At 34.1% G+C, this 24,762-nt stretch overlaps 5 protein-coding genes and 1 long non-coding RNA gene across 9 annotated transcripts in view; 3 read left to right on the forward strand and 3 right to left on the reverse strand.

Annotated features, from left to right (window-relative positions):
* Positions 1 to 24,762, reverse strand: part of LOC103874503 — a 524,448-nt gene that overhangs the window by 246,902 nt on the left and 252,784 nt on the right. The gene's annotated exons all lie outside the window — the stretch shown is intronic.
* Positions 4,463 to 6,460, forward strand: LOC103874461. Its single transcript, XM_009152887.2, has 7 exons — positions 4,463 to 4,671; positions 4,776 to 4,833; positions 4,924 to 5,050; positions 5,139 to 5,308; positions 5,529 to 5,808; positions 5,877 to 6,043; positions 6,126 to 6,460. Exons 1-7 carry the CDS (start codon positions 4,585 to 4,587, stop codon positions 6,287 to 6,289), a joined length of 1,053 nt encoding a protein of 350 aa, XP_009151135.1. The 5' UTR covers positions 4,463 to 4,584; the 3' UTR covers positions 6,290 to 6,460.
* On the reverse strand, positions 6,979 to 12,210 carry LOC103874462 (sugar transport protein 13). Of its 2 annotated transcripts, XM_018652564.2 has the most exons (5): positions 10,472 to 12,210; positions 10,268 to 10,390; positions 8,925 to 9,375; positions 8,460 to 8,751; positions 6,979 to 7,814 (listed from the first exon to the last, which is right to left on the reverse strand). In XM_018652564.2, the coding sequence occupies exons 2-5, from the start codon at positions 10,314 to 10,316 to the stop codon at positions 7,179 to 7,181; spliced, it is 1,428 nt and encodes a 475-aa protein (XP_018508080.1). In that variant the 5' UTR covers positions 10,317 to 10,390; positions 10,472 to 12,210; the 3' UTR covers positions 6,979 to 7,178. The 2 variants fall into 2 exon arrangements, with proteins under 2 accessions (XP_018508080.1, XP_009151136.1); XM_009152888.2 differs by having other exon boundaries at positions 10,268 to 10,473.
* On the forward strand, positions 12,557 to 15,221 carry LOC117126210. Its single transcript, XR_004448716.1, has 2 exons — positions 12,557 to 14,287; positions 14,640 to 15,221. It is a non-coding gene; the product is annotated as an uncharacterized LOC117126210 (long non-coding RNA).
* Positions 16,307 to 19,133, forward strand: LOC103874463 (UMP-CMP kinase 3). 3 transcript variants are annotated; one of them, XM_009152890.3, is made up of 10 exons: positions 16,307 to 16,475; positions 17,048 to 17,108; positions 17,218 to 17,269; positions 17,426 to 17,543; positions 17,649 to 17,805; positions 17,881 to 17,961; positions 18,044 to 18,151; positions 18,225 to 18,296; positions 18,632 to 18,687; positions 18,888 to 19,133. In XM_009152890.3, the coding sequence occupies exons 2-9, from the start codon at positions 17,079 to 17,081 to the stop codon at positions 18,641 to 18,643; spliced, it is 630 nt and encodes a 209-aa protein (XP_009151138.1). In that variant the 5' UTR covers positions 16,307 to 16,475; positions 17,048 to 17,078; the 3' UTR covers positions 18,644 to 18,687; positions 18,888 to 19,133. The 3 variants fall into 3 exon arrangements, with proteins under 3 accessions (XP_009151138.1, XP_009151139.1, XP_009151137.1); XM_009152891.3 differs by having other exon boundaries at positions 18,896 to 19,131; XM_009152889.3 differs by lacking the exons at positions 18,632 to 18,687; positions 18,888 to 19,133 and having other exon boundaries at positions 18,225 to 18,513.
* Positions 20,040 to 23,674, reverse strand: LOC103874464 (DEAD-box ATP-dependent RNA helicase 3, chloroplastic). Its single transcript, XM_009152892.3, has 10 exons — positions 23,205 to 23,674; positions 22,973 to 23,109; positions 22,479 to 22,893; positions 22,305 to 22,403; positions 21,983 to 22,207; positions 21,534 to 21,911; positions 21,226 to 21,369; positions 21,037 to 21,132; positions 20,640 to 20,938; positions 20,040 to 20,554 (listed from the first exon to the last, which is right to left on the reverse strand). The coding sequence occupies exons 1-10, from the start codon at positions 23,577 to 23,579 to the stop codon at positions 20,476 to 20,478; spliced, it is 2,247 nt and encodes a 748-aa protein (XP_009151140.1). The 5' UTR covers positions 23,580 to 23,674; the 3' UTR covers positions 20,040 to 20,475.

The following is a 24,762-nucleotide window of genomic DNA, read 5'->3' on the forward strand; positions in this document are numbered from 1 at the left end:
TCCTCTATAATAGAGATCTCTATTTTTTTCTCTATTTATAAAGGAAGAAATAACATTTCTCTATTTTTTACTCTATATTTTAAAGATTGCTATTTTAAGGAAATACATTGGAACATATCTCACCTCTATTATAGAGTTTCCCTATTTTAGAGATGAAAATAGCAAAATACATTGGAGATGGTTTTAGAGACACATGTAAGACATCTTTTCCATTAGGTGTGTGAATATAGATGATCATACGTAACTTTTGTCACCGACTACCTCTGGATCTTCCACGAATCGATAACACAGTATGGACTGGGGGTACTTAAAAAATCAAAAAGTTGTTCCAACAAGATCGTTCTTTGCACATTCCAATAAATTAAAATAACAATAATCTATTTAACAAAAATAAAATCTCTCTGGACGATTTGGTTTCGGTTATTTGATCATTAAATTATCATATGAAGATATTCAACTGAAATTCAGTCTCCGAACTTGAATATCCAACTAACTTTCAATCTCAACCTATATTCAGTCCGATATTTCTTATAACGAGGTACTTTGGATAAATCAGCATGGTCCAAGTCTAAATATTGAAAATATCCAAAAAAATTAAATTTAAATATTTATTTATAGGAAAAAACAAAAAGTAAATCTAAATAAATTTAAATTTAAATTAATATCCAAAATAAATATTGAAAATCTACATAAATAATTTAAATATATAATCTCATGCTTTTTGTATTTGATATTACATTATTCAAATTTATATAATCAATACTATTAAAAGGGAAGGAGTTTTAATAAATCTACTTAAAAAGGTTGTTTGGACTATTTCCTTGACTAACAATATTTTTGGTCTTACCATAATATTTAATTAACAATAAGTAACCAAAAATTTCTCTAACAAACATTTGATAATACATTTATTTATTAGACCACATTATTTTGTACAAGAACAAAGTTATACGACATATATGCTATCCTTTATTAGATGACCGTACCATTTGCTACACAAAAATAATGTACCACATATACTTTATTATATTATTCTCTAAACATGTCTCATTAGTCTCATAATTAATAAATGACTCATTTCACACAATATAAATAAATTATATAAGTCGTTTGATCCACCAACTATGTAACAATACACGCCATCCTTTCAATAATTCTGTTTTAAATTATGAAAAAGCTAATTCATATATTTGCTAAGAATATATCTTACTTCGAAAAGTATCTAAATTTGAAACAAATCAAAAATTAAATATTCTTATACTTTTATCCTATTTTAAAAACCAAGATATAGCAACATTGTTACAAAATATTTTAACCAAAAATAATATACCGCAGATATACTATTTAAATTCAATAACTTTATCAACTTTAACAGATTTCATAACTCATTTAAAAATTAACATATATCATATATCATACTATACCATGTCATCATACATTATATATTCCAAAATATACAAAATCAAATTTAATAAAGTAAACCATATGTTAAAAATTATATATTTTACTTTAAATCAATACTATTAAAAGGGAAGGAGTTTTAATAAATCTACTTAAAAAGGTTGTTTGGACCATTTCCTTGACTAACAATATTTTTGGTCTTACCATAATATTTAATTAACAATAAGTAACCAAAAATTTCTCTAACAAACATTTGATAATACATTTATTTATTAGACCACATTATTTTGTACAAGAACAAAGTTATACGACATATATGCTATCCTTTATTAGATGACCGTACCATTTGCTACACAAAAATAATGTACCACATATACTTTATTATATTATTCTCTAAACATGTCTCATTAGTCTCATAATTAATAAATGACTCATTTCACCCAATATAAATAAATTATATAAGTCGTTTGATCCACCAACTATGTAACAATACACGCCATCCTTTCAATAATTCTGTTTTAAATTATGAAAAAGCTAATTCATATATTTGCTAAGAATATATCTTACTTCGAAAAGTATCTAAATTTGAAACAAATCAAAAATTAAATATTCTTATACTCTTATCCTATTTTAAAAACCAAGATATTGCAGCATTGTTACAAAATATTTTAACCAAAAATAATATACCGCAGATATACTATTTAAATTCAATAACTTTATCAACTTTAACAGATTTCATAACTCATTTAAAAATTAACATATATCATATATCATACTATACCATGTCATCATACATTATATATTCCAAAATATACAAAATCAAATTTAATAAAGTAAACCATATGTTAAAAATTATATATTTTACTTTAAATTATTTTTTATACAAAGTATTTATCATAAAATTTGTTATTTAAAATAAGTTTTAAAACTATTAAAAACTTTACAAATTTATACTATTAAATTACCCAAAAATATTTCAAGTACATCTTAAAGATAATTAACTCAAAAAATGTAACTCTTATAAAATGCATACAAAATACAATCAGAGAGTGTAAGGTCAAAAAAACAAAATACAATCAGAGAGTGTAAGTCTGATCTCAGTCAGCAGGTCAGGTTCATTTCGGGTCCTAAGTATTTGGACATAACAAGGTATTTAATTTTTTGGTTTAGGTTTGGATTGGTTCTTTTCAGGTCATGAGCGGTTTGAATCTATAATTCAAATACCTGTAAAATACATGTAATTTTTAGGTACGTAACAGGTCCGAATTAGTTTGGGTATTGAGGAACCAAAAAATACTCGAAGTACCTGAAAACCTTAAAAAAATACTGAAACACATACCCAAAAACCCAAACAAGTACCCAAAATATTAAATTACCGAAAAGATCCAAAATTTTACATGAAATCTGACCCGAAGAACCGAAAATACCCAAAAAAATTTCCGAATACCCTATATATATTTTTATTACAATTTTACTCAAAACCCGAAACTAAAATCGAAAACCTGAACGCAAAACTTAAAAAGTATTCGCAATACCAAAAACATATCTAAAATACTCGAATATACCTAATATACACAAAAACATTCAGGTACTTGGGTATTAGGTTGGGTCTCGGTTAGGATATTGACTCAAAGAAAACTTGCGGGTCCAAAAACAAAATTGAATATGTACTTTGCCCTAGATCCAAACCCAAACAGCACCAATATTTCCAGATCGGTTTCAGTTTGGTTTCACGGATCTGGTAAAATGTTCATATCTAAGAGAGAGAATTACATAAGAGTATATATATAAAATCATAAATAAACTAATTCATAAATTATACAATTTTAAATAAAAATTTTCTCCGATATAATATAACTTTTATAACATAATAATGCATAACAGTTTTAAAATACTAATTCATAATATTTGTTTACAATCTAAAGAAAAACCCGCGCTTTCGAAGCGCGGGTCAAAATCTAGTTCTTGTTAAATCTAAAAGCAAGAAGAATACAAAAAGATTCATGTTGTACACGATGCATAGATCAGGAGGAATCAATTAACTATGTGTTCTTTGAATGTCTTCCAGTACGACAAGTGTGGACGCTATCTAAGATACCATCAAATTCGGATATTTTTTCTATCGGCTCTTTCTTCGTTAATATGGATCATCTCTTTTGGAGAGTTCACCCAAAAATGGATGACCATCAGTTTACATAGATATTATGGTATATCTGGAAAGGTCAGAATAACAAGGTGTTTAGTAATATTGATATTAATCCGAGAAAAATCCTCAAAGTAGCAGAATTGGAATCAACACTTTGGACTGAGGCACATGTATTACGGAATCAGCGGGTGGCACAGGAAGTACATATCAGCCCCATTCCCGCGAATTCAGGAAAATGGTGCTTTATAGACGGCTCCTGGAAGGATAAGAATACGTTCTCAGGGCAAGGATGGTGGTTTTGATGGTTTGTTAGGGATAAAAAATGTACTAACATGTTTATCTCCTCTTCACTCGGAGGTGGAGGCACTGATATGGTCAATGGAATAGGTGAGAAATTTAAGACAGTTTCGGGTTACGTTTGCAACGGATTGTTTTCAATTGGTGAAGATGGCTAGCATTTGGAACCTATCTAGAAGACATTAAGCTTTTAAAAAAAAAATTTCTCAACTCAGACATCGTTCATGTATCTAGAACGACGAACCAAAAAGCGGGCAGCTTAGCACGCAGTGCCCGGCATCAACCATTGTTCGTCATACACATGGATGCAGAGTTACCAATTTGGTTTACAGAGTCAATATGAGTTTGTGTTTGTTTGCTGTCAAAAAAATATTTGTCAAATAATAAATAAATCTATAATATTTAATAAGTATTTAGAGTAAAAATATTTGAGCCGATCATGGATCGAATTATATAGTAAAAATTTAAATTCCAGATAAAAACCAGACCCGAACATAATCCCGAACACCTCTGCCTAATCGCCCTTTTATTTTAGTTTAATAAAATACAAAAATAAATAGGTAGACGTAAGTTAATAAATATGTTCTCTATTTAGTAAAAGTTTAAATATAGAAATATATTTTTTCCACGAGGAACCACGTTTACGATTTTATATTTGCAACTAACTCAACAATTACCTAGATGCATCAGCCTATATAGCGTAAAGCTTTACCAAAACCAATAACCATCAGATCTCAAAAATGGATAGTCAAAAAATGAGTTTGGGTTTCTTATCTCTTGCTTTTCTCTTCATCACTTGCTCTTCTGCTGAGTTCCTCATTCAACAGGTTTACTTTTTGTATTTCCTTTCGTTCCTTTGTCTGTTTGTTTTGAAGTATTTTCTCATCGATTACATAAGTAGGTCTTAACAATAATAATAAAAAAAATCCAGGTCACAGAAGGCAGAGGAACAGAGAACAACAGTTCTTACAATCTCCAGGCGAATCTTGGTAAGCTTGTCTCATTTCCTTTTGGTTTCCTTGGTGAAACATTGAAACTCAGTTCTTTAACTTTTCCTGGAAAATTTTCGTTGTTTACAGGAGTGACAAGAGTGTTGAGGGAAGAGCGACCATCGAGCAAGATAGTAACTATAGCAGGCTACTCCGTGATTAAGGAGAGAACCGAAGTCTACGAATCCTCTGTTTTCGAAGCTGCTGGTTACAAATGGTAAATGATCTCAACGGTTTTTCTTGTCATTTATTCAGCTTATTTATTAATTAAGATTATTATTTTTATGACAACAAAAAAAAAACAGGAGGTTGGTTATGTACATGAATGGTAATAAAAACGACGGTGGAAATGGCTATATATCACTATACGTGAGGATGGAAGAGACCGAATCGCTTCCATATGGTTGGGAAGTCAACGTTGATCTTAAACTCTTTGTCCACAATCCAAAACAACACAAGTACTTGGCTGTCACAGGTATATTTTTATCATTTATTATATTACTAGCTATGTTTCTTTAACATCAAAAAAGTTATTATAATATTCAAATTTGAATGGAAAACTGAAATATAACAACCAATAAAAAAACAACTCCCAATGAGAGTAGCTACATCTTTATTTGCCCGTTGTAAATGACAAAGATATGACAAAGATTTGTCTATAACCCGAGTATGATTGTAGTTGTGGACTATTGCAGATGGAGCAGTGAAGAGATTTAGCGCGGCCAAAAAAGAGTGGGGATTTGGACAGTTGATTGCTCTTTCAACGTTCCAAAACGCGAACCAGGGGTACATTGTGCAGGACACTTGTTCTTTTGGTGCTGAGATCCTCATCGTTAAACCGGCCGAGAAACAAGAGAAAGTTACATTTATATCAAACCCACCAAACAATGTTTTCACTTGGAAGATTCTTCGTTTCTCCACCTTGGAAGATAAATTCTATTATTCTGATGATTTTCTCGTTGGAGACCGTTACTGGTTAGTACTTTATATGGTTTGCATATTTGAATTCCTTTAATAACGGTTTTTGGTTAATGTATAATCAGGAGATTAGGATTTAACCCGAAAGGGGATGGAGATGGAAGACCCCATGCACTTCCAATCTACTTATATGCTCAAGGCTTTAGGCCAAACGCAGTTGCTACAAACACTTGGGGTGCGGTTAATCTGAGGTTAAAGAACCAACGTGGCTCCAACCACAGGCAACTATATTGTAAGAAGACTCAACCAATAAATAAATCTTTTATTTCCAAGAGAAATTGGTGAATGAAATTAATAGTTGATTATTTTTTCAGCTGCAGCTTGGTACCCTATTCGAAGCGGTTATGGTGTGGGAGTGAACAATATCATATTGATGAAAGATTTAAAGGATACATCGAAAGGGTATTTGGTGAATGATGCAATTGTCTTTGAAGCTGAAATGGTTAAGGTCTCTGTGACCAACATCGTCCCCGTCTAGTGATCTCTGCTTCTTTGTCATGGATCAAACATCCTTATAATGAATAAAGGGATATGATGTGTTTGTAATACGACGATGTTGTTGATCCTTGTGATGTAATCGTCATTTCTGTTCTTTGAGTTTGTTTTCTGCTTTGTTATCAATGAAATAAAACTCTCTTGCTTTTAACTTTTATGTTTGATTACGTCAACTTATTCGAAAACATTATAATAAGCAAATTTTGAATAAACTGAACCAAAATCTAGGCTGGACATCTTCGGAAAAAAGTGTTGAAGAATATATTTAAATCATGTCCGTATTTTCTTACACATCGGTTGAACCATTTTTAAACCTCAACCCTGTATATGGAGATCTGGTTTAATAGTGATGTAGCAAGTCATTAGGCTAATATCATAATATGTTCTTTATTTTAAGGGAGGAAGGGAGTATTCAATATAACATTTGAGGCGATTTGACTTTTAATGGAGTTTTAGATAATTTCAATAAATTACAGAGATTTAGGTGATTTTTGTTAAACTACTCTAAAATATAATCTAAAACTATGGGATTTAGGTTTTAATTTTTTTTAACTAAGAAACTCCACCCAAACACTTTACAATCACCTGAAAACTTTAAAACTCTACAACTTAAAATATTTTCAATAACAGTAGATTTTAGAATACTCTACGAAATGTTAAATTTAATAACAGTAAATTTTAAATGAATTTTTAAAATTCATGTTTGAATAACAGTGAATTTGTCATTTTAATACAAATCAGCTAAAACTCTCAGTTGAATACACATTTTAAGGGTCCAAGTATTGAATTCATAATTGCATATATTGTGGAGTTATTTTTTCTTATATCTATCTGGTGTTTTGTTAATCACCTGTTGTTACTCTTCTTGCCGGTCACATCTTGATCACCATGAACCTAGCCCAGAACCAGTGCTTCTTCCACACACTCTCCCTCATCTCCTCGATAGGTACGTTCTTGGTTTCAGGAAGGAGGAACATAACAAACAAAGTCATGACCAAGACCCACGAACAAAAGAAGATGAATATCCCAAACTTGAAATGACACAGCATCAAGACGAAAGCCTGAGCTATAATGAAAGTGAAGAGCAAGTTGACGCAGACCGTCACACTCTGTCCCGCGGAACGTGTCTCAAGAGGGAAAATCTCACTAGGGATTAGCCAACCGAGCGGTCCCCAAGACCAAGCAAAAGCAGCTACATAGGTGCATATCATCACCACAACCAGAACCGCAAACCCTTTGGAAAGGTTATTAGAGTGGTCTGCGACTTTGATGCCGAGGACAATGGCGATCACGAGTTGAGAAAAGAACATTTGGACTCCAGCTTCAAGAAGAAGAACACGACGACCGACTTTATCAACGAAGTAGATAGAGACTAGAGTGGAGGGGACGTTGACTGCACCGGTGAGCACTGCAGAGTATAGAGACGCGTCACTGCCAAAGCCTAAAGTGCTGAAAAGAACAGGAGCATAGAACATAATGGCGTTGATTCCAGTGCATTGCTGGAATATCTGCACTTTTTATGTAATCAACACACAACAAATGATTAGTAATTTAGCATTTCTCTGCAATTTATCTGAAATCCGAAAAAACAAACCAAACCAAGAGAATCAAAACCAAATCAAGAACCAAACCTATACCCGAAAACATAAAATACCATCTATATTATATTTAGTTTTTTCTTTAAGAAAAATTATTACTCAGAAATTCAAAATTTGTAAATACTTAACGTTACAAAAAATAAATTAACTGAATATTTATTTGATATCTTAATTTGAACAATCCGAACTACTTGGTATTTTATCCGAACAACCAAATTACCCAACATTTATATTCGAAAATCCAAAATCATCTAAAAACCTTACTAAAACCAAACCGCACCCAAATTAGATCCAACTTTTTGAATACCAACCGATTCCGAATAATTTTATTAGAACTTAATCGAAAATAAAAAGAAACGAATCAAAAACCAAAAAAAAAAAAAAAACTAAAACTAAAAGAACTAATTGAATGGTTTTTCTCAAAACAATTTTTTTTCTCAATACAAAAAAAAAAACTGAACCCAAATAAAACTCGAATCCACATGCTTAAGGCATTAAGATCATATAATCGAAAAGCAAAAACCTAAACTCTAAGTAAAGAAGTGGTTGAATGACCTGCAAGGCAATGGCGATGAGGAGATGAGGCCGGTTCCGGCGTTGAAGAAGGTTTCTGAAAGGGTGTTTGACTTCTTTGGCAAGCCTGCTAGCTTCAAGGAGATCAGCGAACTCTGGTTCGACATTGACGGTGCCTCGAATCTGACGGAGAACGGCTTTGCCTTCATTGAGACGGCCTCTTTCAACGAGACTGTTCGGTGTCTCCGTCACCAATAAAGCTCCTACCGTCAGTAGAAGCGCGGGGATTCCGGCTAAACCAAGTGACAGCCTCCATCCCCATTCTCCTTTAATCCTGACCATTTATAAAAGGAGCCCATTAAGTCAGCTTTAAAAGAAAAGTCAGCTTAATAGAAAAAAAGTCAACGCAGAGAAACAAAAAAAAAGGTTAGGGCATGACTACGACTACATTCCGTGTACTACAATCTACTCTGACAAATATAGAAAAAGAGAGAGAGAGATATTGACTTAGCGGTGCCATAGTTGACAAGATTGGCGAAGAGGATACCAATAGTGACGTTAAGCTGAAAGAGAATATTAAGACCACCTCTGATCCTAGTAGGTGCAATCTCCGACAAGAACAACGGCACGGCTTGGTTAGCGAACCCAACTCCACAACCAAGCAATATCCGGCCTGTAATAAGCATGGCTAGGTCTTGTGCCGCAGCATTGAGAACCACACCGATGATGTAGAACACGCCAGCTATGAGCATGGTTGGCCTTCGTCCAAGTGTTCTCGTCGTGTATGAAGCGAAGAACGTTGCGGTTAGACCCGCTAAGTATAGAGATGATGTGAAGATTTGTAGTCCTTGGTTGTCGTATTTGCAGTAGTAGTTGTTTTTGTCGACGCCGACTTCTACTCTCCCGTAGACCACCGGGAAAAACTTTTTCAGAAATTCCGGCATCGCTGTCACTCCACCTACATAACCATATTGATGATGGTAAATCATGTGCTCTAGCTTCATTGGTAGTATTTACCGTTTAGAACTTGTAAGGTTCGTTACTGATCGTGAATGATTCATACTCATAATATATTTTACTAGTGCTGCCAATGTATCATGAGTGTGCATGAAGTGTAGTCTTGTAATAATAGACGATACAGAAGACAATTAGTTATTCTAAAAAAAATCTTATGATATTAATTTTCTCACTATACTATTTAAAATCAAAACAAAAGCTTTGATCGGTTGCCACCAGATGAATGGAAAAAATAAACAAAATGAAAAATAAATTTTCATTTGAGGAATTAAAAAGAAAAAAATAGGAAATTTTATTCATTTTGTTCTTCATCAGAATTGTAAAGGAAAATTTTTCTTTATAAATTCATTCATATTCATAAGATATTTAGAGGAAAAGAATGAGACCTACCTATCAATAATCTAACCAAAAATTCAACATAACTAGTAGTATAAATTTTGAAGAACAAAGAATTCAACAAAAAAAAATTCCATGGTCATCAATTGGAGCCAAAGACGGTCTAGATCCAGTTCCCTAGTTGCCAAACTTTTGTAAGCTATGATTTTAGATTATTTTGTTACTTCCACTAGTTAACTAACAATGGACTAGTTAGTAAATTTTTATTTTGATCAAGTATCTTATACTAGTCCTTTATATTTTGGGTGAAATATTTCTATCAAATAAGTTGTTTGTAGTTGATGACCATGCCCTATTTAAAACACATTACTTAAGAAATCTTGCAGTAACAAAAAGTTCAGTAACCTTGAAACAAATAAAATTTCCACTTTTACTTTCAATATTTTTATTTTGCTAGAAAGTAGAAACTATCAAAGGATTATATATTTTATTCATACCAGAGACACCAACTTCGTAGCCAAACATGAGGCCGCCGGTAGCTGCCATGATGGAAGATATTATGACTATAGGAGTAATCTTTGCCTCAAAATCCACTCCCTTTGCCGAAGCCGTCGAAAATCCTGCGGCCATCCTTAAGATATCTTCAGAGACTATAACTAAAAAGTTATCCTCTCTAAAGAGTTTAAAAAAGGAACAACTACCTAAAGAGACCACTTGGGTTACTTCCTTATACAGAAGAAGAGACCACAAAGCACTGAAAGAAATGTCTGCAGCCAATGGGCTGACTACACGTCTCTTTTATGATCAAATGCTCCTGAGTCAGCGAGTCATTGATCGAAAGTCATAAGTCTTCTCTTTCTTGTTATTATATTTGTTGTTATATTAAACTAGATGATTCTTCTCTCTTATTAGAGAGATTGATGTAATTTCGTATCGCTATCAGCGTGTTGTGAGAATATTGCTATCGAATCAAAATATCTCACACCTTTTAAATTATGAACGACTTGGACCGTCAACATCGTGTGTAGGTCATAAAAATTTGCTGTCATGTAGCTTGTATCTTCTTAGTAAACATTATCTCATTTGCGTTGTTTTAATATATTATGTGGTGTTAAAGGCCTACAGGACCAGATCAATTCAGTCTACGGACCCATCCAAATGACAAAGTTATAAAACATTCTAGTTCAGTTTTAATGCGGTTTAAGTATGTCAAATTGGGATAGACCGGTTTAAAACTATGGTTGTGCATTTGACTAGTTAACTAGGGATTCTCCAAGATGTAGATCGAGAGAGTTCCAACCAACCAAACTTACTGAAGACTATGGGTGCATATATTTAAAGACAATAACTATAGTTGCTCACTGCTATTCAATAATTATTTACACGTTGGAATGCAGTTAGCGCAAAAAAATATTATCATTATATGATTTTAAAAATGTATTTATATTTGATTTTAATTTTTTTATTGCAAGTAGGAGTATGATTTAGAGACATCCACTGATCTCCCAATGTTTTTTTGTTTTTTTTTTTTTTGATACTTTCGACTTAATTAAGGTATAGCAACATATTGTACCACGGTTATCACGTGCTCATGCACGAAAGTAAACATTATCCACTTGACAAACACTTCAAATTATTTCACATAAAAATCTTTTTTTTTTGAAAAAAGGCTTTTCACATAAAAATCTTGCTAGGACCAAAAGTCTATTTTACTTTTCAAACATCATTATGTTAAAAGTTGGAGTCAAGGTCTCAAGGATTCTTATTTGATAAAATATCAAATGAAAGAAACAAATAATAAAGCGTGACGATCGTTTTGGTAGAAAAAAAAAAGATAAGAAAAGAATACGCTAGCTAACATATTAGAAAGCTCATTGCAGTGTTAGAATAATTTTCTTTTGTTTATATAGGCTCAGAAATATCGTCGAGGAATAATGTATACATGATTCTCAGTTTACAAGATCTTGTCATATCATTGTGTAATAAAAAACGTAATTCTTTGATAATCTCAGAATTTGCTAATTAAGATATATAGATTTTTGTTCTTTTATGAATTAGAACTGAATCAAAAGTTAAAACATATAATCTGATCTTTTTTGCTAAATGTGTGTATATGATATAAATCTTGTATTAGCATAACATCTAAATAATAGTGTATTTATCTTATATATTAAAACAAAAGTAACAACTTTGATTCGTGTGTGATTTTCTTTTAAAAAATAGATTCAATAGACATATTCCTAAAAAGTCATGTTACATTTAATCTGTAATCTTATCATTTAAATTTTGGACATACCATAAATTTTTATTGGGCTATCAATTATTGGATCTAAACAATAGAAGATCCATTGGATTTATAGATAGTATAAATTAAATAGATATAATTTAGTGTTGTAATACTATACTTCCATATATTAATTATTTAAATATTTATCGATGTTAACTTTTAAAATTATAAATAAAAAATTTTAAATAACAAAAATCATATTATTAATCTTTACTACCTTAACCAATGAAAACAAATTTTAAACTATATAGTTTATTTTAAAAATTAAACAAAACTAAATGTTTAATTATTTACTCAATTTGTGAAATGTTAAAAATTAAACAAAAACTTTCTAAATTTGTGAAATGTTACAATATTTTTGAATATGACAATAAAACAATATTTTACTAATCTTTATATATATAGTTAAAATTTTAATAATGGAATAATAATCCGAAAATATATATATATAGAAGAAGATACAAATACATGTGAAAATTTGAAACAATCTACTCAATGAAAAAAATATACCGTATACTTATTATGTTTTAAAAATTGATAGACACACATATATATATATATATATATATATATATATATATTATAATATATACCAATTTAGAATTGAAAACAAAATGTTTATATAAAAATAAATAAAAACAAAAAACTCACACGGTTGCGTGGATCGAGATCTAGTATAGATTATTTGCTATAAAAGTATCTTGCCACATTGTGTAAGTGCATATGAGGCGACAAAAATAATGTGCAGAAAGTAAGAACATACAAAAATTGTTAACAGGTTTGTTTCCTACATCTCCGAAATCTTGTCTAGATTTCATTGACTTAGAACAAGTAGCAACCTATAATTTCTATATGGTACAACACAAACACTTGTGTCTACCACTCTTTTCTAAATATGTACTCTATGAAAAATAGGAATCAAGCACGCATGCATAGATCACTATCCGGCGCACCAGAGTTCAATGTCTTCTACAAATGTAATCTTCACAGACCACCACAACGAAATCACTCTCGTGCTAAACTTCTCCTGAGTCTAAGCTTAAATCTTCCACGTCTCGGAAGCATTTCACCAGGTACGTCGGCACCCAAGGCACACAAGTAACACAAAAGAGTACGTCAACTCCAACACATAACATGCTCACCACAAGCTCAACACAACGGCTACTCCACCATACAAAGCGTCAACTCCAACACCACCAAACTAAATCTACATCAGACTCCATCAAACAATGCTTCAAAATGTCCTTTGACACCAAGCAATAACACACACTAATGAAACATATCTCTCTCTTTTCTATGAAGTCTGGCTTTCTTATAAGACATGTCCCTCCTTATATAACATGCCAGAACTTGTTCTCCACGTCTTCAACTTTTTCAAGTCTTTAAATGCTCTTTAAGCAAATTTTCTTTTCCATTTAAACCACTTTCTTTTCTTTGTAAAGGTAAACCTCCTCTCTAAGCAAAACCTTTTGCTTAATGGAAAATATTCTTTTGTCTTCAAGCACATATATTATTTCTTTCTCCAAACTCAGCAAGCCCATGCAATCACAAAACCTGAACTTCCATTCAGCTTCATCTTTACGTACACGCATGTACTATCTCCTGTAATACTTCACGAACTGATACAGATCATCTCAGCAGACTGCATCTTCACATTGTGTTTTGGCTGATAAAAATACCGAGAGATCATCATTGATTGAACTAAATCTAAACCCTAATTAAGCATCATTGATAAGCAGGCATGTTGATAAGTAAAAGTATCTTGGTTAATCTGGTGAAAAATATGAAAGATCCTGTAGAGAAAGCAACGGCTGAGATTTATTACCAAAAATAGAAAAAGTACAAAGACCACTAGATCTCCTCCTCCAAATCCAAAACACAATCCAGCTGATACTGTTTCGGGCTTCTATAATTGCTGAATCTCCTTTCTCAGTGTCTTCTCGTTTAAATAGAAAAGGCAACAAATATATATTTGAGTTTTTGTTACTCAGAAGAAAGATAACGAGTGAGATGGCTGATGAAGTTTCAAATCTGGCAGAGTCAAAGTTAACAGCTTTGATAGTTCTATAAACCAAAGCATGCATCTTAAACTATCGGACCGTCTGGGGGGTAAAATCGACGTCATCTGTAACGGCCAAGAAGCCGTTGACGTTCATTGTTCCGGCAGAAACTATGATCTCATTGACTCATTCACATGGACATGGACATGCCCATCATGAACGGTATTCAGGTATACAATTTTATAATATTTTTACTGGTTAAATTCTTCTTGGTTAGTCCATTATATTCATTTATTTTCTTCTTAACCGAGTTTGCTACATATAGTTTAGAAAGCTATAATTGTTTAGTCTAAACAAACAAACCAACAATTCTTTTATAGAATATTTGAGAATTTTCCCATCCATAATAAATAAGCCGTAGGGTACTGTTCTACTTAACGTTAGAATAAGACTCCTTAGTCCTTATTGCTGCAACAGTCCAATCCTTTTTATTATTTTACAAAAATAGAACCGATAATTTATATATATGTAATATATATATCAACTAATGGAGTGTGTTTTGTTTTTGATGAATGTTATTAGGTGAGATGGCGACAAAGAGACAAAGAGACCGTGATCTTAATGACTTTCAAGAGAAACCTCTCACCATCTCTAAGCTTCTCTCTATTCTTCATAAACTTGATTTTTACGTCCAGACCTAGTCAAATAGTCTCAATTTGTTAATCTTTACTTATTTGATATTACATACTTGTAGTTTTGAATATTCGTTACATACTTCCAAATATTAATTAATTACCAATCAATTCAATAAAGTTTGCGAGCAAGTCAGGCTCAGGCTTCAGAAAATAGGTCGGATTATGAATTATGATGATTTATCACGGCATCTTCATCTCTGCCATTCTCACATGTTAATCAATCGGGTTGGTTTGTAGCTAAAGGAATATGGAAATCAGTGACTTGTCACGTGAAAAGAGCTAATGTGTATCGATCGCTTAATCCGAACTATCTTGCTTGTGAAAAAGTGTGGAGTCAAAAACAAAAACAAAAACAAAAATGTTATTAATATAAAGGTAAACACAATTCATTCACAATTACCGTTATTAGCAAGGACCATGTGTTAGGCTCATTTGGCGCTTAGACCTGCCTAAGATCAGGTCAAGAGTATAGACACAAAAAGCGATCGTCTAGGTACTTGCCTATGATAAAATAAACTTTTCTACTAATAATTCTTAGAGAAATCTCTTATGATGGCTCTAAATGTAGTTTATTGTTTTTCTAATAATTAGGAATATATCTTTTACATTATTAATTTAATATTTATTTATTTTAAATAATTTATAGGAAATTTGCACTACATAACCTAAAAGAAACTCTAATTAGCTATATGAAAATCTACTATACTACTTTCATAAATCTCAAATGTATCCTTACAAAATAGATCATGAATTAAAAATAACTTAAAAATCTCTTGTTTTCTTCCACCAAAACTTTACGAGCTCTTGCCTCATCTTCTCGATTCACAGACATTTTCTTTGATGAAGACAAGATGATGATGGTGAAGGAAGAAGAAGATAACGAGCTTCTCGGTGTGTTAGGTTACAAGGTAAGGTCGTCGGAGATGGCGGAGGTTGCTTTGAAACTCGAGCAGTCCGGCACGTTTATTGGGAGCGACGTTTACCGGATCTGCCGAGACGGAGTGGACGGAACCGGCTGATGAGTAGAGATCGGATTCGTCGAATAACTTTTTTTTTTTAATTTCTAGATATTACTATCACAAAAGCCGGATTAACTATGTATCCAGTTGTATACATCATCTTCCTCCTCATATCTTCACCTGTTTTATAATTATTAACCACTATGTTGTTGCAGAGTCTTACGTAATTGTATGTTGCAGAGTCTCACACATCCTCCTTGCATGATTCTGCAAATACATTTGAAAATGGTATCAGGTAGATGGTTATAAAAAATAGTGCCAAATTCTAATATATGTATGTTGTCAGATTTTCATTTTATTAACCTAATATATCAAATAATCTAATGAAACAGAAATTTCATTCCTTAATCTTTCAAAACGCAACTACACAAATAATGCCATTTTCTAATATATGTATGTTGTCAGATTTTCATTTTATTGTCAGCAATTATTTTGGTCAATTTAAATAGTACTACAATATATTAAGAGCAGTTTTTAAAATTATTAAATGGACTGCCGACGGAGAAAATAAAATTAAAGGACAAGGACACTTGGACGAAAACTAGAAGTCGGTAATTAAAAAAATAATTTAAGGGAATGTATTTATAAAAAAAAAAAGTGCGTTTGTATGCTTGTATTTATATAGCTTTGCTTCTCCTTCCTCGATCTCTCACTTTTCAGCGTTGAATCAAATCTCTCCGTGTTCCCCCTCTTTGCTTCTTCAGGTTGGTTTTATTTCGGACAGTTTCTTAGATTATTGTCTGAAAATTACCTGTTAATTTGGAACAAAAAAAACATGTGTAATGAAATGGTTCTGGTCTTTCATTCATATGTCATTTTCCCACCAATGCTTGATCTTACATTTCGTCCAAAGTTTTCACCTTTGATTCGTTCTTCAGCTATTTAATTCCAATCGATCTGTATTGGATTCTTCTGAGAAATCGTTTAAGAAAAAAAAAGATGAAATATGCTTGTTTTCATTTGATCTACATCCTTAGCCTTTTAGATCTGCGCTTCAGTCACTCGGTGATTCGGATTCTTCTAGATTGAATCAAAGAGGCTTCAAAGATCACATTTTTACTATTTGAATTGATCCAAAGATCTCATCTTTTTTTTTTGTTCTGTTGATTCAGCATTTATCTGTTGCTTACATCACTTTGGATCTTTCTGTTCAAAAACTTTTTGTTCCCTTGATTCTAACTTTACATCTTCTTCCATGTACTAAAAAGCACTTAGATCTGCTGCACCTTTTGGTCCTTTTATGAAATAAATAAATGATTTGGATTCTTCTTCACAGGTAATATTTGAACGACTTGCTTAGTACTAAGATGGGATCCACTGTTGATGCTGCAAACAAGGTAACGTTTTTGATAGGATTATTAAAATCATTGTACTTATGTTCCATTTACCTAACACTGCTTGGGAGATACATTGTTTGGAGTTTTATGTTTGGTCTGTTTTCTCCAGGGTGTAAATGGAGCCGCAAGTGCCAAGAAACCCACAGTTATATTTGTCCTGGGTAAGTTTCATCATCTCTCTTATTTGTCTTTGTTAAAACAGTTTCTTTGCAGCCAGCATTGTCCTCATGATCCATGGGATGTTTCATTAAGTCAAGACTTATTAGAAGAAGTTAATTGTACATCTTCTGAGTTTAGTCCCTGTATATGTTGAACAGGTGGTCCAGGAAGTGGGAAGGGTACACAGTGTGCTTACATCGTTGAACATTATGGCTACACACATCTGAGTGCTGGAGACCTTCTTAGAGCTGAAATTAAATCTGGCTCTGAGAATGGGTAATGCCCTTGAAACTTTCTGGCATTATCCATCTTAAGTTCGTTTATTATAAGGTTTGGAGTTGGTTTATGTAATTGTTATGCCCTTTAAAATGGTTTGTGCAGAACAATGATCCAGAATATGATTAAAGAAGGGAAGATTGTACCTTCTGAGGTTACAATCAAGCTTCTGCAGAAAGCAATTCAGGAAAACGGGAATGACAAGTTCCTCATTGATGGTTTCCCTCGCAACGAGGAAAACCGAGCAGCTTTTGAGAAAGTTGTAAGTAACATTCAAAGTTTATTTCTTATGGCAAATACAATTTGCTTAGTGACATGTGTTTGATGGTTTTTGTAGACTGAGATTGAACCCAAGTTTGTCTTGTTCTTTGATTGTCCTGAGGAAGAGATGGAGAGGCGCCTATTAGGCCGAAACCAGGTTAGTATAATATGAAAAGCTCTGTGACTTTGCTCTGTCTAATCTCTTGTTCCATGTATATTGATTGTTGCCTCTATTGAAGGGGAGAGAGGATGACAATATTGAGACTATAAGGAAGCGTTTCAAGGTGTTTCTTGAATCTAGCTTACCAGTGATTCAGTACTACGAAGCTAAGGGGAAAGTTAGAAAGGTAAAGTCTTTTTTTTCTTGTTTTGATCGGTCCAGCAATTGTAAGTTATAACAAAGTTTTGTTGTTTCTTCAGATTCATGCCGCAAAGCCCATTGAAGATGTGTTTCAGGAGGTGAAGGCAGTCTTTTCTCCTGAAGATGAGAAGGTAAAAAACAATACTTGCGTGATTCTCTAATCCTCTAGTAGTCAAAAAAGGAAATAAAAAGATTCCTCCTAGGAATCACATGTGTTTGTGCTGTAATGTAGAAGGTTTGTAACTAACTAATGTTTGTTTACTGGTCTGAATCATAGATTCATCATGACTGTGTTCTGTAAAGATGATAAATAATGCATTTGCATAAACTCTGATGATCCAACTTTCTGAATTCTCACATCTCCGTTATGAATAGAGCAATGCTAAATATCTTGGCACAGTGATAAACTATAGAGGCCAAGTAGCTGCAGCTATGAAGTTAACAATTCTATGAACGTTTTATTTAGGTTGAAGCCTAGGCTGCAGCATCGTGAACTAAAGACATGTCGGATAAATTGATCAGGTATGTATGTGTAGAGCAGTGAGCATTTTCTTTTATTCTGATCTATAAAAGTAAAAAAGTGTAGCTTGAGAATCTAGAATAAAGGGTTTTGGAAGCTGATGCTTTGTTATAGCATTTAAGATCATATGTATGGTATCTAGTTCTCTAAGAATCTTTGACAGGAGCATGTGATGATTATTAATGTTTGCTTTCTTTAAAAGACTTGCAGGTAGCTGGGTGGTTGCATCTTCTTTACTGGGAAGTCTCTGTTTGGCCTTATTTTTTTCTTCTATATAACTATATGATATGATAACTGTTATTATTATACACATTGTTACCTATTAATATCATTTTTGATTTTGTATTTGATGGGATTTGTGATTGGCTTTTCTGTAATTTCATAAAACAAATTCGTTGGATTTTATAATATATACTAAGATTAATGGAATCTTTGTGCTCTGGTTACTTTTTCTTGTCGTTCCATCAAGATTGTGGTTGGATTTAAATTTTATTAAAATCCATGATACAAATGGTCTTGTTCATTACTAATAAACATAAAAGATCAATATTAGTGAACTATATACCTCAACCTCATAGTCATACATTTTCATATTTTCCAATAACTAAATTTACAAAGAAACAAACAACGAGAATGTAGTTCTAAAACAAAGAGTTATCCAGTTAACAGAACATAAGTTAAACCAGACAGAAATAGCAAACTTTATTCAAGTCTAACCAACCTAAAAATAGCAAACAAAACACACACAAACAAATAACAAAAATTTGCTCTATATAGAGGCAAAAACTCAGTATATAAACAACTATATACACACACATCTCATATCTCTATCAAACAACAAACACATTTGTCTGATAATTTTTGTTTTGAACACAAGAAACTTTTCAAGATAAAATGGCGGGAAAAGTGTACATGGTGATGGCATTGGTGATGATGGCATGTGTTTTACAAGCATGCGATGCACATGACAGGAAGCCAACGCCAAACCCAAAGTTCGAGTGTTTCGGAAAGTGTTCCATAGGATGTGGCAAACAAAACAAGCCTTGTTTCCAAGATTGTTTGACTAAATGTGGTCTCCCACAGCGAGCCAGAGACTTCCAGAGACTAACAGCACCTTCCTCCACCGTCTAATCTTATATTTTCTATGTGTGTTTAACATAAAGGAAAGAATACAGAACTATCATCAAATGTATCTGGTAACTGTGTGACAAAATCTATCTAAATCTAAGGATTTGCAATACATGTATCCCTTGACCTATATAAATCTATTATAATGACATGGTTATGTATGTATCTGGCAACTGTGTGACAAAGTCTATTCAAATCTAATGATTTGCAGCATATGCATCTCTTGTCCTATACAAATCTATTATAATGACATAGGTCCTTCTGTCAAATACATGTGATTAACGATTCACATATAATAATAGAAACGTACAAAACAAAGAAGTAGTGTAACAGACTGTCTAACCACTTAAAATCATACAAAATTCAGAAACATGGAATCTGACCATTATAATAACCTAAAAAAACAAAAAAGATCCATCAGCTTTCCTTGTTTCTGAAGCAATCTCTGAAAATGCCAATTGAGGAAGACCTTCTCCTTTACTTACTCTCTGCTGCACTATGCTTATAATTAAACCCTTGTCTGAAGTATAACATCCTCCATGACTGCAGTCTCTACCGTCTTGAAACAAACGGTTGAAGCAAGCACGAAAGGATACACATTAAGAACACCAAAAAAGGACAAGGATCTCCCTCTCTCTGTCTCGAGAACAGAGCCATTAACTTTAAAACCCTCTCTTGTCAGGACAATCTGCTGCCCTGTGTCCTGAACTTCCACAATTGAAGCAAGCACCTCCGAAACTCCTGTTTTACAGACATATCAATCTGTTAAAAGAGCCAAAGTGCGCAGATGTTAACATAGATTTGTATGAAGCTTTAACAAACTCACCTCTCCCGGGAAGGAGCTCTGCTGCTTGATGATCGTCTGTCACTACCGCCACCAATCAACCAATCATCAGAACTTCCTCTGGAACCACCACCACGGGACCAGCTGCTTCCTCCACCACCACTGCTTCTACCTCTTCTGTCATCATCACCTCCCCAACTATCACGTCCTCGCGATGATGATCCTCCTCTACCGCCAAATCTTGACCCTCTAGAGCCTCCTCCTCCTCTAGGCATCCTGTCTCTGCTAGAGAAACGTCCATAGTTATCACTAGACGGTCCATCGTCTTGCAGCGGGGGTAACTACAAAAGATGCGAAGTGTTGTTAGTCAAAAATGATCTCACTGTATCAAAAAAGAGTGAGAGCCAGCAGAAACTAAGGGAAGCCAATATCACAATACCTTTGTTATCAAGGATAAACTGTTTCCTTCTGGCACTTCATTCTCCAGCAGCTCTTTCGCGATGTCCTCTGGTAGATCAAAAACAGCTCCTTGCACCTGATACACATTACCAGAATCAGAGATTTCTAAGAACATAAGATAGTTTCAAAGATACTCTGCTGAAATGATAATCATTTCAATGAGACTGACCCTGTCATCTGCGATCATGAAGATTTTCCCAACTCGATCTGCAGCTGGACGGTAAACATCTGAAAGAAAACCAGTCACAGACCTTGCAGACAGGAAGCCTCTAGCGTTTGTTGGATCTCTTATCAATTGCAAAGTCACCCATCCCTGCAGTCCGAACATTTTAACTTCAGTTCATGATTGTAGAATTAATTATCAAATCTAAGTATTTAGTGGATGTTAAAGTTTATGGGTTTCTCAAGAAACAATCTAAAATGTTAATGAGCTCTCATTTGTTTTCCTGAATCTTAAAAGTATATTGAAAATTAAACCTGTTCATGACTGAGGAGAGATCTAGAAGAAGGTGGCTGAGAGAAACCGCTAAGGTGAGCCAGAGCTGCAGCTAAAGCATCTGTTCCTTTTTCCTCAAACAGTTTCTGAGCAGTTGCTGAGAAAAACTTAATAGACTCAGGGTGAACACCGTTTAGAGTGGCCACCACATGGTCTGCTGACGCTTCCAACAAGTCTCCAACGGTTGGTGGGCTAATAAACTCAAATCTGCACCCTACGTCACGCTCAAGAGACCTCACGGTTCTCTTTTGGCTGCTGCTGTGCATGAGAATGGCAGAGCCTTCTTTCCCTGCACGCCCAGTACGACCAGAACGGTGCACAAAGGTCTCCGGGTCATTAGGAAGTTCATAGTGGATAACCTGTAAAAAGAAAAAATGTCAGAACAACACGGACAGACAAACACTATCTACTGAAACTTTGAAAAACTTACAAGATCTACGTTTGGGATGTCAAGCCCACGAGAGGCAACATCAGTGGCAACTAGAACTGTGAACTTCCCTTGGCGGAAACCGTTGAGTGTTCTCTCTCTTTGATGCTGAGAGATATCACCATGAAGTGCCTCGGAAGCTATACTGCTTGATAATGCTAGAGAGACCTCGTCTGCATCTCTTTTTGTTTGGGTGAAAACAATGGTCTTGCCACCCTTTGCATACACCTTCAAGTTTTGAAAAAAAATGCAATAATCAATATAGAGCTAAAGACACCAATCAACCATGTTTAGGAACTAGCAAACTATCAGAGCTGAGCCATACTGTTATAAGGTCGCTTAGAATAGTGCGTTTTGATGTGGAAGTGGCTGAGATTGCATACAGTTTGATCCCTTCCGCAAGCTTCTCATCTTGGTCTCCAACCTGCCAATCCAGTAAATAGCATTAAGCATCAGAGTCCAACCTAAATAACGAGAAGAAACAATGAAGCAAGCTTACCAAATCAATGTTCAAGGGATTATCAAGGTACTTCCTCGCCAACTTCTTCACCCAAGTAGGCATAGTCGCCGAGAAAAGCATGCTCTGTCTCTTCTGCGGGAGATTCTCAAGAATCGACTCCACAGCCTCCTCAAACCCAACAGCAAGCATCTGGTCAGCTTCATCAAGCACCAGGTACTCAACTTCGCCCAGCTTGAGGCTCCTCCCTTCGATCAAATCAATGATTCTTCCAGGAGTTCCAACAACAACATCAACACCACGAGTGAGAGCATTCTGCTGAATGGTGTAAGAGACACCACCGTACACACAGACAGTGCTTAGATAAGGCGCAGACTCCTTAATCTCCTTCTCCACTTGCTTAGCCAGCTCTCGCGTCGGCGCAAGGACAAGGAACTTAGCAAGACGACCAGGCCTCCTACTCAACAAGAGAACACAAAACATTCAGAAACATCAATCTAAACAAAAGAGAGATGTAAAGTTAACGACAAACGAACCTGAACGCAGAGTAGTCTCCAGCTTGTTCAGTGAGGCGTTTGATGATAGGGATACCAAAAGCCAGAGTCTTTCCAGTTCCTGTCTTAGCACGAGCTATGATATCTCGTCCTTGCAGTGCCGGAACCAACACAGCCCTCTTCAGACAACCAACACCAAAACAGTAAAGTCAATAACAGATAAAAAGGATAAGACTTTAAGTGTTTTCAGATTGAAAAGGAAGAGACTTTGAACCTGAATGGGGAAGAGGTGAGTGATACCACGCTTCTCAAGAGACTCGCCGAGACGCTGAGGCAAACCGAGTTTGGAGATAGCGAGCTCTTCACCGTCGTCGTCGGAGGGGGAGGGGTCCGTGTTGTCGAATTCGTCGGAAAGGCCGAGGCTTTTGAAGGCTTCCTCGCTGAGAACGGAGTTGGGAGTGGCGACGGCAGAAGGGATGAGGAGAGAGGAGGAGGAGTGGATGAGGCGAGGTCTGCGGAGAGAGAAGGGAGAGAGGAAGGGTTTGTTGAGAGAGAGAGGTAAGCAAGTAGACCTCTTCTTGGAAGTGGTTTTGGAGAATTCCAGGTGAGGGACCTGGTAAAGAGATGGAACTCCCACCGTCGACGCCATTTGAGAGGAGGAGGAGGAGGAAGAGATAAGGTGAGAGTTGTTTTTGAAAGGCTTTGTAACCTTCCACGCCTTTGCTTCTCCTGCTCTTCGCCCTATCTCTTATTTATTTGTAACACTCTCCCAAGTGGTGTAAAATATCAGATATGTTGGGCCTTATGGGCCGGTCTTAGGTGTGTTTAGGCCCATTTTTTGGACTTTTATATGGATAGGAAACTTGTCATTTTCTGGCCTTGTATGGGGATACATATATTTTTTGGTTATAAGTTAGTTTCATTGTCTTACATATCATAGTTTCATTCTCTTACATATTATGAGATACTAGGGGGCATTTTACCTGATAGCTGAATCGAAACTCCAACCTGATCCGAAAAGTTCAAACCAAAATCCAAATCAAAATAGTATAATAATCGAATGGGTACTGAGTTACAAGAGATTGGATATCTAAACTTGAATGAATAATATCTAAAAATAATCAAACATATGTATATATAACCCTGAATCACTAGTGTACTTTTTTCATTTTATTCAAAATATTTATATTGATGTTGTATATGACTCAAAATTAGATAATATATATATATAGTTGATTTGTTATTCACTTAAAATCCATGTCAAGCTTCATGTTTCATGCATCAACAAAAGTTAGATCCAAATTCCTAAAACAACAACTAGATTAGGGTCTTTCTATTTCAAAATTTTATTTTTAAATCTATTAATCGTCCAACCTATTAAAATTTTTAAAATTAGTTAATTTTTTTAACACAAAAAATTAGTTAAGTTACTAGTAAATTTTAAGGTACAAAAAACTTTTATCAATAAAGAATTTGATTTTTTTCAAAATCTAAAATATCTAAACCCGAACCCGCTGGATTCGAATTAAAAATATCCGACCCAATCCGATATGTCAAAAAACTCGAAAACATGAAATACCCGACCTTAACCCAAATATGGGATACAAAACAGCTTTCATCAAGTAAGTCTTTAGATTTGTAGACTCTATTTGGCATATAAAAAGAAGCCACCTTGAACCTGAGATCTTGTTTGACGCTTTAGAATACATGACTAAACTAATCGTTTTTTTTTCACACTTAACACATACCTTTGACACAAGTTGTATCACATTTTTTTTTGTCAAAGCACAAGTTGTATTATCTCTTTCTAAAAGCATGATTTTTTTTTTTTA

The sequence above is a fragment of the Brassica rapa genome, chromosome A06 (genome assembly GCF_000309985.2).
Source record: "Brassica rapa cultivar Chiifu-401-42 chromosome A06, CAAS_Brap_v3.01, whole genome shotgun sequence".
Taxonomy (NCBI): Eukaryota; Viridiplantae; Streptophyta; class Magnoliopsida; order Brassicales; family Brassicaceae; genus Brassica; species Brassica rapa.

What these genes read in the sequence shown, in the direction of transcription:
- LOC103874462 (XM_009152888.2), bottom strand. Translation starts at nt 10,400, where the DNA reads ATGGCCGCAGGATTTTCGACGGCTTCGGCAAAGGGAGTGGATTTTGAG. An exon ending in CTACGAAGTTGGTGTCTCTG is followed by an intron (nt 9,376 to 10,267) that starts GTATGAATAAAA and finishes ATGGTTATGTAG; the next exon opens with GTGGAGTGACAGCGATGCCG. An exon ending in TCATCGCCATTGCCTTGCAG is followed by an intron (nt 7,815 to 8,459) that starts GTCATTCAACCA and finishes TAAAAAGTGCAG; the next exon opens with ATATTCCAGCAATGCACTGG.
- LOC103874461 (XM_009152887.2), top strand. Translation starts at nt 4,585, where the DNA reads ATGGATAGTCAAAAAATGAGTTTGGGTTTCTTATCTCTTGCTTTTCTC. An exon ending in CAAGTACTTGGCTGTCACAG is followed by an intron (nt 5,309 to 5,528) that starts GTATATTTTTAT and finishes GGACTATTGCAG; the next exon opens with ATGGAGCAGTGAAGAGATTT. An exon ending in CAACCACAGGCAACTATATT is followed by an intron (nt 6,044 to 6,125) that starts GTAAGAAGACTC and finishes TTATTTTTTCAG; the next exon opens with CTGCAGCTTGGTACCCTATT.
- LOC103874464 (XM_009152892.3), bottom strand. Translation starts at nt 23,579, where the DNA reads ATGGCGTCGACGGTGGGAGTTCCATCTCTTTACCAGGTCCCTCACCTG. An exon ending in CTCACCTCTTCCCCATTCAG is followed by an intron (nt 23,110 to 23,204) that starts GTTCAAAGTCTC and finishes GGTTGTCTGAAG; the next exon opens with AGGGCTGTGTTGGTTCCGGC. An exon ending in TCATGATCGCAGATGACAGG is followed by an intron (nt 21,133 to 21,225) that starts GTCAGTCTCATT and finishes AATGTGTATCAG; the next exon opens with GTGCAAGGAGCTGTTTTTGA.
- LOC103874463 (XM_009152889.3), top strand. Translation starts at nt 17,079, where the DNA reads ATGGGATCCACTGTTGATGCTGCAAACAAG. An exon ending in CACAGTTATATTTGTCCTGG is followed by an intron (nt 17,270 to 17,425) that starts GTAAGTTTCATC and finishes TATGTTGAACAG; the next exon opens with GTGGTCCAGGAAGTGGGAAG. An exon ending in AAATCTGGCTCTGAGAATGG is followed by an intron (nt 17,544 to 17,648) that starts GTAATGCCCTTG and finishes TGGTTTGTGCAG; the next exon opens with AACAATGATCCAGAATATGA.